The following is a 12187-nucleotide window of genomic DNA, read 5'->3' as shown; positions in this document are numbered from 1 at the left end:
CACATGGGGCAGGCGGCCACAACCCTGGAAAGTACAGATTCGACACACCTACACGCCTGAGAAAGGTGAGCAGTTTCCTTTGGTAGTACAGCTCTTCGGGGGCACTGCTGCATTTGGAGCCACAGCCTTCGAGATACTTCCAGGCGTGGGTCACAATCACTACTGTGTTCACTCTCACGGCCACGTCCCAGGCTCTTTGCCTCGGAGTGGCCCAACGGGTGGGTATTTTATTCAGCAGAGATCTGCAGAATCAGAGCAACCCTAAATAAAATCGAGCCTCCCCCTCCTTGAACAATGAAAACAATCATAGTATAATTAGGCCCATTTCAAAGTTTTCTTAAGTAATTTGACATACCAGGTTTTTATTGGCTGAAAAGTCTGTCATGAAACACACACACACCTGTCAGCAATTTAAAAAGGACGGACCAGAGAGCTGTTCAGGAAATAATATCTGTGCTAATTAAAACCACTAGTTAAAAGCTTCCTGTTTCTTCCTCGAGTTGCCCTCAGGAGTGACCTTTCCCTCTCTTCCTCCAGGTTCATTTTTTTCATTCGTGGCTAATGTGCTTTCGCTGTGTATGAAGACGGCAAATGAACCTGGGTGGGAGCCATTTACTTCCCCTGCTCTTCCAGGTGGAGGTTAGGGCCTGGCGGCCCGAGAGAAGAGATCCAATTCCCGGGGCAAGCCGGTTTCCAAGGATTGCTCTGTGAGGCTTCCAAGGATGCCGTTCTGGCCCAACCGCAAGTCTGAGTAGGGAGCGGAAGCGTCATCCCGAGGGCAGAGTTGTTCCTCCGAACGCTCTGGGCAAAGCCAGGCTCTCCTTGTGTGAAGGGAACAGTCTCTTGGCCTCCCTCCTCTCCCTCAGCTGCCTTTCTCTCTGCTCCGTGCATGCGTTTTCAAAACCTGCAGCACCCGAACCCTTCCCTTCTGCTACTCCTCCTCAGCTGCTCCGGAGTCTTTAAAGCAAAGTGTTAGCTACTCACCCACTGGATTTCTTCAGGACCTTCCACCTTGGGCAGCATCAGGCTTGAGGGAAAGACTCGGGACTGCAGGAGGGTCTCCAGGTCCTCTTCGGCCAGACCACTGGACACCGAGTTGACTCTCACACACTTTTCAGTTGGGCCCAGATCAAAGTCTTCAAGAGTTTTTACTATTCTCAGTCGAGCTTCGTTCTGTAGGTGTCAACAAAACGTGTCTCTTAAGTTTATTTATCATCGAGAGGAAACACAATCCAATGGACTGTGGACCTCCTGAGTGGATTCAGAGTCTGAGCACCATGACTGTATCTACACATTTCCTGTCCAGCAAATACATGGCACTTGAAATAAGTTGTCCAATCTGACAGACAGGAGACTGATTTCCAGACTTCACTCAAGAGGACTGTAACAGAGGTGACGGCCACTGTCACGCACACTAGTGCACTTCTTAACCAGTGCTGTGCTCTGGCTCTCTAGCATTGCTTTCCAACTACAAAGGTAGGATAACTCATGGGGAGCATTTATTGAGCATTTACTAAGCTCCAGGCAAGGTTCTAAGACTTCTACTTGCATTTTTTCATTTAATAAACATAAGGAACTACATAACACATGGATAATGGTAGTCTTGTCTGTCAGCATATTCACAGGAGGGAAAAAATAAGGATTTGTTTTTCTCTTTTCTACACGCGTCATGTTTTTTAGTCACTTAAAAATTTTTTGCAAGTGAGTTGATTTTTGACATTCAATTAAGAGAGCGCTCCCCGGAAAATGACACACTCCACAGTACAAAAAAGCTCCAACTTATTCAGATGGAAGGCAAAAATACCACCAAGAAATCCCATCATGAAGTGGAAGACAAATAATTTTTTCCCCTTTGACTTGCCAGTCTGTGCTCCATAGTTAAGAAAAGCTGAAAGGTTGAAAGCCTGCTTCAGTATATGAATTGTCCCTAGAAAAACTGTATGAAACCAAGCATGTTATTTATTGGCTCTGAGTCGGGGTGTTGAAGGTGGGGAAGGGGGAGGGGAGAGAAAGGAGCGCATTGAGGGGCTGGGGGTTGGAGTCAAGAGAAAGAAAGCACTTGGTGTCATTACTTCCTGCCAATTTCAGTTTCAAAAACAAGTTCCTTCAACTTGCCAACAGCCCTCAACAAATTCTCATTGTCAGAATGAACACTTATCAAAAGTAGTTTCATTTGGGAAGGGTTTTTATGATACTAATAAAACTTTAAAGCTTCTCACTGCTGACGAATGTGGTTTAAAAAAAAAAAAGTCTTAGCAATATACAGCCATTTGAACAGCAATACTTATCTGGAAAAATAGCAAACCAAAGCGGAGACAAAAAGAGAATTATGAGAGCCGATATTGGGTCTAAGTCTAATCAACAAGACAAGCCAGGACAGTAAATTTAAAGCAGACGGATGTAGGTCTATGACCGAGTGGGAGCAGGGAAGGCTTCCAAATGTGGTCTGAGTTAAACAGTGTGAGGAAACAGTGGCTTAGAGTTGTCAGGTCAGATGGAAACAGAATACGTAGACCAGTTTAAGACAGCCCTGTGGAGCCCTGATTTACAGAGCTCTGACTGCGGGTAATTAGGCCAAGCTTAGACAAAAACAAGAGCGCGCGCACACTAGCTGAAGTGAAGGGCGCTGCGGCCAAGGGTGGCTTGGTTCCACATCATGCCGTTGGCTGTTCCACAGCTATAAAACTCATCCGCTTGCTCTGCCATGCCTTGTTGTTACGTTCTCTAACTAGGAAAAGCCTGAAGGTGAAGAGCGGAAGTGAGCTCAGTGCCATGGTTCCAAGAACATCCCGAGCTGTCGAGAGAAAATGCCTTCAGCTTTTTGACAGTGTGGGCGTTTAGATCCATAGCCTCTGAGAACCTAAAATGCGTTATGCTCCGTGTAGCCCAAACAGCTACAAACTCAGCATTGCTCCAGCTTGTAAATATTTCAACTTCCAGGATTTCTTTCAATAGCAGGTTGGGCTTGTCAAAGGGTCTACTGGGACAGAGTGAATGGAAAATGGAAAGGAACGAACTAGATCATTTCGCCTGAAAGGCATTTTAAAACTTGCGTTACATGAATCGTCATCTACGCTCTACTTTAATCTGTGTGTGTGCCCAAGACGCAGGATCCCTGGCAATGTCGACTTCCTAAATTGTTCATGTCGGTGTCTAACAAAATCTGCCCTCTAAGCTGTTCTGTTGTTTCTCTGGATTAGAAAGGGGCTGTTTGTTCAAAGCTTGTGTTCTAACCCGTTTGCAAGTTTTTTTTTAAAGATTTAATTAATTTATTTGACAGAGAGAGACAGCGAGAGAGGGAACGTAAGCAGGGGGAGTGGGAGAGGGAGAAGCAGGCTTCCCGTTGAGTAGGGAGCCGACATGGGGCTCCATCCCAGGACCCTGGGACCATGACCTGAGCTGGAGGCAGACGCCTAACGACAGAGCCACCCAGGCACCCCCCTCCACTACCACCAGCCCCCAACCCGGGCTTTGCGATTTTTATCTAAAGTCAGATTACCATGGTTTCAGCACATTCCGGTTTACTTAGTAAAATTCAACCCTTGTGAAATTGGCTGCAAATGAAGTACCTAATTCCAATTTGGGGCATAATCTTATTAGTACTTTTCATGTTATAATAACGAACAGTGAATACTCAGCATTTTGTTAGACTTCTTTTTTTTTTTTTTTCTTTTCTTGGCTCAGAATGAAAACAAGCTCTTTCCACTTCATCATTCTGTACCTTTCCAAAAAAAGATGATGGCTTTGGAGGTATATTGCCACACAACACCCTTATTAACAGGCTGTTGCTTGCTGCAATTTACATAAACTAAGTGTGCATCCCTCTGCTATGTATTCCAAAATATCAAACAACTTCACTGAATTTACACCAACCAACAAGTATGTTGATTTTTTTTTTTTTCTTTTTGGTGCTATAATGGTGAAATATGTTACAGTGCTAGCAAACACACCCATGCCATCTGTTGGGTGAGAAGAAGGCAGTTTCTAAGAACAATTAAGTTTAGTTCTGGGTGCTCAGCTAGAGAGAGCCACAATCCACCCAGTTGTGAAAAGAAAGAAATTCTGTTCATTCTGTTCCCTTCCTCCCTCCCTGATGCCAATCTTTCTTTCTCACAGCTCTCTGCTTTGCATCACCTTGCTCCCTTCACGCTTTCTCTCTCTCTCTATTTCCTTGGCTCCCCCTCAGCCCTGACTATCCTTCCAATTTCTATCTCATTCAGGGGATCAGTAAGACACGGGCCTGGCAGACACCCCCTTCTCTGAAGGGCTATTTAAGTGGTCTGCTGAGATACTGGGAGGTAATATTCCCGGGCAAAAGAAGGAAGAGGAAATTAAAGCAAGAAGAGGTCCCTCAAAAAAGACCTTTTTTGGGGGGTGGTTAGGGGTGGTTAGGGGGAGGTCTTACATGCTGGTGGCAAGCCAGGTTGTTCAAAATGCGGTTTGGAAGGAACTGCACTCTAAATGTGTTAACACAACAGAACGGCCCTGTTAAGCATTTCTTAGTGTAGGATGTGCTTGTCCCACTAAAATCTGACAACCTGGAAAAAACCAGAATAATGGAATTAAGGCCTTTCTCAACAGTTACATTAGATCTTTGTAGAGACTAATTATCACACTGTGTTCTGTAGCATGTCTGATTCCAGAGGTGAACTCTGTAGAGGTCACAAAGGAAGTTGGCACCAATCAGAATCTTCACCAGCTGCTGTTGTACATAAAAAGTTGTGTCACCAAACTTCCTGCAGCCAATCGATATTCCGTGCCACGGGCTGCTCAGTGCAGTGGACCAGTGGCTAATAAACTTGTCCTTATACATAAGCCACCGTATTACATGACTCTGTCTGGGCCAGGAACCAAGGCGTGCTATGATTTCAGAGACCGGGTTCTTATCACCTGGGGAAGAGACACGCTCGAGTGACGTAAGAAAGCGGATAAATCAACCATCGCCAAGACCCGCAGACTCCAAAATTAAAGGAGAAAATATGCGTGCAGTTGGTTCAATTGGCACCCATTAAAGCTAATAACTAATCATCCTCGCGAGTTTCTAGCTCAGAATGATCAAATCTGCAAAGAAAACAACATCCGTCCACTTTTACACTCCAGTGGAAGAGGTGGTCCCTCGCGGCAGGGCGGCACAGTCTCGCCATCTGGAGAATAAATCGAGTGTGAAGTACAGTATAGTTTGGGACCAAGCTCCGTGGCGGCAGCTCAGCAGTCAGTTCATTAGTTCCCAACTTCCAGGGATTAGAGCGGCATCAATTCTACTGTCGGATAGGAAGAGACAGACAGGATACGAGCTTCAAGGAGGACTGTGACAACCCGGAGGAGCCCCTTGGGTTTATTTATAAAACTACAAAGTATAAACATACCCAAATAAGTGCCTTAAATAACAGCATTATCACAGTTTCATAACATCTGAATTAACACCTTTCCCTTCATCTACCCGCCACCCCAACCTCCTGTGTTAATGGCTAGTCCTTTTCAGCGGAAACCGCAAGGGCACCCTTGCTGCGGCAGGCGCAGGGAGAAACCCGAGCGGCCGAACCCACGTTTGGTAATTAAGAAATATGAAAGACCTTCTAGGCTCCGGGGAGATGCATAACCCTGGTGATTTTTTAAAAATGTGCAATTAATATTTCATCGGGGCAAAAGGCAAACTGCCAGGCCACAGCCTCAGAAACACTAGTGAATTCTGTCTTTTCTGAATGTGTCCATCTTATTTCCATGTTATCTGATTTGTAAAATGAAGTCACAGGCCTGGAGTGCAACAAACTTCAGGCAGACGTCCTTGCTATCGGTATCTATGTGAAAAAATTCTTGAAAATGTTGAGGTTGTTTGGTTTAAAATACAAACTTTGGAGTGAACTTTTCCATGGAAGGTCTCCTTTTTCATATAACTTCTTGTATACATTTATATATATATTTAAAAAGAATATATATATATATAAAAAGAATAAAAGAAGATATACATATATAAAGAATATATATATAAGAATATATATTTATATATATTTTTAAAAAGAAACAGGTCATTGTTTGTGAACTCTGTTATTGTATTTTTCTCATAAATGTATAAAAATTTATTACAATCCCAGAGACTGTTGTAGTGACTGCACTGGATAAAAGGCAAATAAATTCTCATTAATTATTACAATGTGGGAGGGTTTCTTTAGAAGATGATAGTGTTGAGTTTTCTATCCCATTGTCTTTTCCACATGTTAAAGAAATCTTTTGCTTGTTTTTGAAAGAAGAAAATTGACAATGCTACATATACCATGGGTCAGCTGGCTTAAAATTTCATTCATGGGTAACAGCAAAGGCACAGGTAACAAAAGAAAGAAACCAGACAAATTGGACTTCATGAAAAAAAGTATTTGTACATCAAGAGACACTATAAACAGAAAAAGGGCAACCCACAGATGGGCAGAGAATATTTACAAATCATATAACTGACAAAGGATTTATATCTAGAATATATTCAGATCTCCTAACACTCAACAATAACAACAACAAAATACAATTCAAAGAAAACAAAAAAACACAATTCAAAAATGGGCAAAGGACTTGAATAGATATTTCTTTGAAGATGATACATGAATGGCCAAGAAGCACATGAAAAGATGCTCAACATCACTGAGCATTAGGGAAATGCACATCACAATTACACTGAGATACCACTTCACACCCATTGGGATGGCTACTATAAAACAAAACAAATACAAAAACAAAAAACAACAGGAAATAACAAGTATTGGTGAAGATGTGGATAAATTGGAACCCTAGTGTGCTGTTGGTGGGAATGTAAATTAGAGCCGCTATAGAAAATAGTATGGCAGTTCCTCAAACAATTAAAAATAGAGTGATATGACCCAGCGATTCCACTTCTGGGGATATATCCCAAAGTACTGAAGAGAGGGTCTTCAAGAGATCATGTGTGCACCTGTGTTTATAGCAGCATTATTCATAATCGCTAAAATGTGGGAGCAACCTAAGTGTCCACTGACAGAAGAATGGCTAAGCAAAATGTGCCATGTATGTACAAAGAAATATTATTCAGCTTTAAAAAGAGAGGAAATTCTGACAGATGCTACCACATGGGCGAACCTTGAGGACGTGACGGTAAGCAAAATAAGCCAGTCACAAAAAGACAAATAATGTTGTGATTCTACTTCAATAAGGTACTTGGAGTAGTCGGGGAGTAGAATAGTGGTTGCCAGGTGTGAGGGGAGGAGGGAATGGGGGGTTCGTGTTAATGAGTATAGCATTTCAGTTTTACAGGGCTGGACGGTGGTAGTGGTCGCACGACAGGGTGAATGTGCCAGTAACAATTGAATAGTACACGCAAACATGGTTAAGATGGGAAATTCTGTTATATACATAATACTACAATTTAAAAAAGTGAAAAAAATTTCACTCACTGATTTATCCCATGAAGTATTACATTCTAGGCACACTGTTTATTCCGAAAATGTAGACTTGGGTAGAGCAAAGTCTCTGATGTGTTATAAAAGGTACATTAAAACACAAGTTTATAGTGAAATGCTAAATCAGCTTTCATTCGAGGGACTAAGATGGGCCAGGGTGTATGGATAGATAGTTCATAAGATGCAACTGGCATTTCTGTCCCTCAGAGATTTAATGGAAAAAGAAAAAAAAAAAAAAGCCCAAAAGAAACAATACTAGATAGAATACAATAAATCTATGAAAAGAATTTATTTTGAAGGTCTCTGAGCAATTAAAAATATTTTAAAGACATTTCAAAAATGGTCTTAATTTAAATCATATAGGTCTATACATTGATGAAAATTCACAGAAAGTATGCTTAAAAGGTGTGTTTCATTTTATATAAATTTTACCACAAAAGAGCAAAGAGAATGGTAAACAAATATTGAACTCTAGTCAGTGATATACACACAGAAGTATTTAAGGGGATGTTTCCTGCTGCTATCTGCAACTTACTTTGAAATTAATTAAAAAGTAAATAAATTGATGAATGGCCAGAAGGACAGATTAATGGGTAAGTTTTTACTCTGTAAAACATTAATGGGAGAATATAGGAGTTGAGTATAAGGGTATTCATTGTACAATCTTCCAACTTTTGTGATTTTTAGCGCTTTTAGAATACAATTCAGGGAAAAAATTTCTTAAAGTACCTCTAAAATGTTGATAATTTTTGGAGCCGATGGCGGATACATGGGGATTCTGAAACAATTCTCTTTACATTTGCATATACAGATCGTCCTCAACTTATAAGGGGGTTATGTCCCAATAAATTCATTGTAAGTTGAAAATATCTAAGTCAATAAATATTTTTTTTTTAAAGATTTTATTTATTTATTTGACAGAGAGAAATCACAAGTAGGCAGAGAGAGAGAGAGGAGGAAGCAGGCTCTCTGCCGAGCAGAGAGCCCGATGCGGGACTCGATCCCAGGACCCTGAGATCATGACCCGAGCCGAAGGCAGCGGCTTAACCCACTGAGCCATCCAGGCGCCCATAAGTCAATAAATATTTTAAGTGGAAAATGTGTTGAATTCACCTAACCTACTGAATGTCATATGTGAGCCTAGTCTACCTTCAACATGCTCAGAACACTTACGCTAGTCTACAACTGGGCAAAATCATCTAACACAAAGCCTGTTTATTTCATAATAAAGTGTTGAATATGTCACGTAATTTACTGAATACTGAAAGTGAAAAAAACAGAGTGGCTGTTTGGTACAGATGGCTGTCAGTGTATTGGTTGTTTACCTTTGTGATCATGTGGCTGACTGGGGGCTGAGGCTCCCTGCTGCTTGCCAGCACCACGAGAGAGGATCTTACTGCCTATTGCTAGCCTAAAAAAGATCCAAATTCAAAATTTAAAGTGCAGTTGCTACTGAATGTGTATCACTTTTGCCCCATTGTAAAGTTGGAAAATCCTAAATTGAACCATCGTTAAGTTGGGGACCATCTGTATTAGAATATTAGAATATTTCCACAATAAAATGTTAAAAACTAGTTAATGACTTACATTATATGATTTCACTCACATGAAGTCATATTTTTAAAAAGGTTTTATTTATTTAGTTGAGAGACAGAGATATCAAGAGAGCAGGGGTAGGAGCAGAGGGACAGGGATAAGCAGACTCTGTGCTCAGCGTGGAGCCTGATGTGGGTCTTGATCCCATGACCCTGAGATCTTGACCTGAGCTAAAAATCAGGAGTCGGATGCTTAACCAACTGAGCTACTGAGGCATCCCTCTTATGTGGAATTTAAGAAACAAAACAGATTAACAAAAAAGAGACAAAGACAAAGTACAAATACAGAGAACAAATTGGCGGTTGCCAGAAGGGGGGGCAGATGGGAGGAGGGGTGAAATAGATAAAGGGGACCGGGGTACACTTTGCTGGGCACTGAGAAGTGTATAGAACTGTTCAATCATTGTACTGCACACCTGAAATTAATATTACACTATGTTAATTATATTTCAATGAAAAAAACCAAGTTAATGACAAGTTAACTTCATTTTACTTATAATTTGTGGGAAATAGTTTGGGTGAGATTATTTTTTAAATAATTTTAAAGATTTTATTTATTTATTTGACAGAGAGAGAGAGATCACAACTAGGCAGAGAGGCAGGCAGAGAGAGAGGGGGAAGCAGGCTCCCCGCTGAGCAGGGAGCCTGATGCGGGGCTCGATCCCAGAACCCTGAGACCATGACCTGAGCCAAAGGCAGAGGCTTAATCCATTGAGCCACCCCGGCGCCCCGGTGAGATTATTTTTAGGCTTGCGATTTTTTTTTTGGGGGGGGGGATAACTAATCAATGGCTGTTAGTATATTCAAAGTTGCGTAACCATTGCCACAATCAGTTTTAGAATATTTTTAACATCCCCAAAAGAAACCCCATACTTTTCAGCAGTTACTCCCATATTCCCTCAAGCCTCCCAGCTCTGGGTAACCACTAATCTGTCTTGTTTCTCTGCAGATCTGCTTATTCTGAACATTTCATATAAATGGAATCATGCAATGTGTGATCTTTTGTGACTGGTTAGTACAATGTTTTAAAGTTTGTCATGCTGTAGCATGTATTAGTACTTCCTTCTCTATTGCCAAATTATATTCCATTGTATGGATATACCACTTTTAGTTCATCTATTATCAGTTAATGAACATCTGGTTTGTTTTGGCCTTTGGCTACTAGGAAAAACATTGCTATGAACATCATGTACAAGTTTTTGTATGGTTATCTCTCTCTTTTTTTAAAGATTTTATTTATTTGTCAGAGAGGGAGAGAGAGAGAGACAGAGCACAAGCAGGGGAAGCAGCACACAGAGGGAGAAGCAGGCTTCCCGCTGAGCAGGGAGCCCAATGCAGGACTCCATCCCAGGACCCTGGGATCATGACCTGAGCAGAAAACAGATGCTTAACTGAATGAGCCACCCAGGCATCCTGGTTATCTGTTTCCATTTCTCTTGGGTACATACCTAGGAGAAAGTAGAATTGCTGGGTCATAAGGTAACTCTAATGTTTAATCTTCTATGTTTAATCTTCTGTTTCCGAAGTGGCTGTGTCAAATCACATTCTGACCAGCAGTGTATGAAGGTTCTAAGCTCTCTACATCTTCACCAACACTTGTTATGATCTTTTTGATTAGAACATCCTAATGGGTGTGGAGTGGTCTCTCACTGTGCTTATTGTGGTTTTGATTTGCATTTCCCTGATGACTAATGATGTTGAGTTATCTTTTCATGTGCTTATTAGCTTATTTTATATCTTCTTTGAAGAAAGGTCTATTTCAAATCCTTTGCCCATTAAAAAAAAACTACGGTGAAATACACACAATATAAAATTTTCCATTTTATCCATTTTTAAGTGAGGAGGGGCAGAGGGAGAGGGAGAAACAGAATCTAAGCAGACCCTGAGCTAAGTGTGGAGGGCTATGCAGGGCTCTATCTTACAATCCTGAGGTCAAGACTTAAACTGAAATGAAGAGCAGGACACTTAACTGACTGAGCCACCCAGGTACCGTATTCTAACCATTTTTAAGTTTACCATTGGATGCTCTGAACCATTGTCATACTGTGCAACCCTCATGATTACCTATATCTGAAAACTTTTAATCATTTCAAACAGAAACTCTGTACGCAACAGGCAATTCTTCCTAATTCCCACCTACTCCCCAGCCACAGTAACCTCTAATCTACTTTCTGTATCCATTCTTTTGGGTTTATCTAGGAGTAGAACTGCCGGGTCCTGTCCGTCACCTTTACCCCTTCTACTCTTTGACTTTGCCTTCTTCCCACCTGCTTCTGCTAGATCATCCTCAACCATATGTGACAAGTCTTATGGGTTGTTTTTTTTTTTTTTTTGAGGACCTTGGCAGGCATCCCCATGGGCCTCTGAGAGACCTAAAACCCAAACTCGAAGGGAAATGTGGAGCTAGTGACAAAAAGATGTCCCTCATGGACACGACTGCCCATGCTTTTTTCCATTTCTTGTTAACTTTGATTTAGTAGTGTGGCAGAGGTATACTTTACCTACAACTTTTCAAAAGACAAACTATTTACCTTTTAAAGGCATGTAGCGCATTTCTCCATGCGAATAACAACCACCACGCTCAGATTTGTCTGTGGAGCTCTGGAGCCTTCCTACTTTTTCTGTTTTCTTTGTCCTCACTCATCACTTGTTCTCACAGCCTCAGAGGGGCAATGGTGTAATTTCTGGTTTCTAGCGGGCAGCAGAGGCTCAAGGGGCCATGAGACTTGTTCTAGGCAGGACAATCTGTGAGTGGAGGAACAGGGTGCTTTGTCATGCTTTCCCCTGGGGGGGCCACTAGCCATGTCTACATGATGTGAAGGAACCAGAGGAAAGAAAGCTAGACAACATGATCACTCATTAGGTATTTTATGTGCTTAAGGCCAAACATCCAGATACTTGAAAACATTTAGATCACCGATAGGATTTGTCCTTTAAGGTTGTTCGTGATTCTGAAAAGAAAATTTCCTGAATACTATCTCCAGATTCTGTCTGATGTCTCTGGTCTGGTGCATTTAAAAAATTTAGCCAGTAGGAGAGGGATCAGTCAAATGCTATCCACTGTGCTGGGTGCTGGGAACAGGTGCGGAGGGATAGGGACAGATATATAAGTAACTTTATATTGATATATAAGTCAACAGAGGAATGTGTCATCTAGTTGTGGCAATGAAA

At 41.5% G+C, this 12187-nt stretch overlaps 1 protein-coding gene across 2 annotated transcripts in view; it reads right to left on the bottom strand.

Moving 5' to 3' along the window:
- The window catches only part of CLYBL (citramalyl-CoA lyase), a 255592-nt gene that overhangs the window by 29529 nt on the left and 213876 nt on the right, over positions 1-12187 (bottom strand). For both annotated transcript variants that reach the window (XM_059377994.1, XM_059377995.1), the window contains exon 3: positions 985-1173. In XM_059377994.1, coding sequence (XP_059233977.1) covers positions 985-1173 — 189 coding nt within the window. The remainder of the gene's footprint in view (positions 1-984; positions 1174-12187) is intronic.

Source organism: Mustela nigripes, chromosome 15 (genome assembly GCF_022355385.1).
Source record: "Mustela nigripes isolate SB6536 chromosome 15, MUSNIG.SB6536, whole genome shotgun sequence".
NCBI classification, from domain to species: Eukaryota; Metazoa; Chordata; class Mammalia; order Carnivora; family Mustelidae; genus Mustela; species Mustela nigripes.
This window is presented reverse-complemented; position numbering and strand designations above follow the sequence as displayed.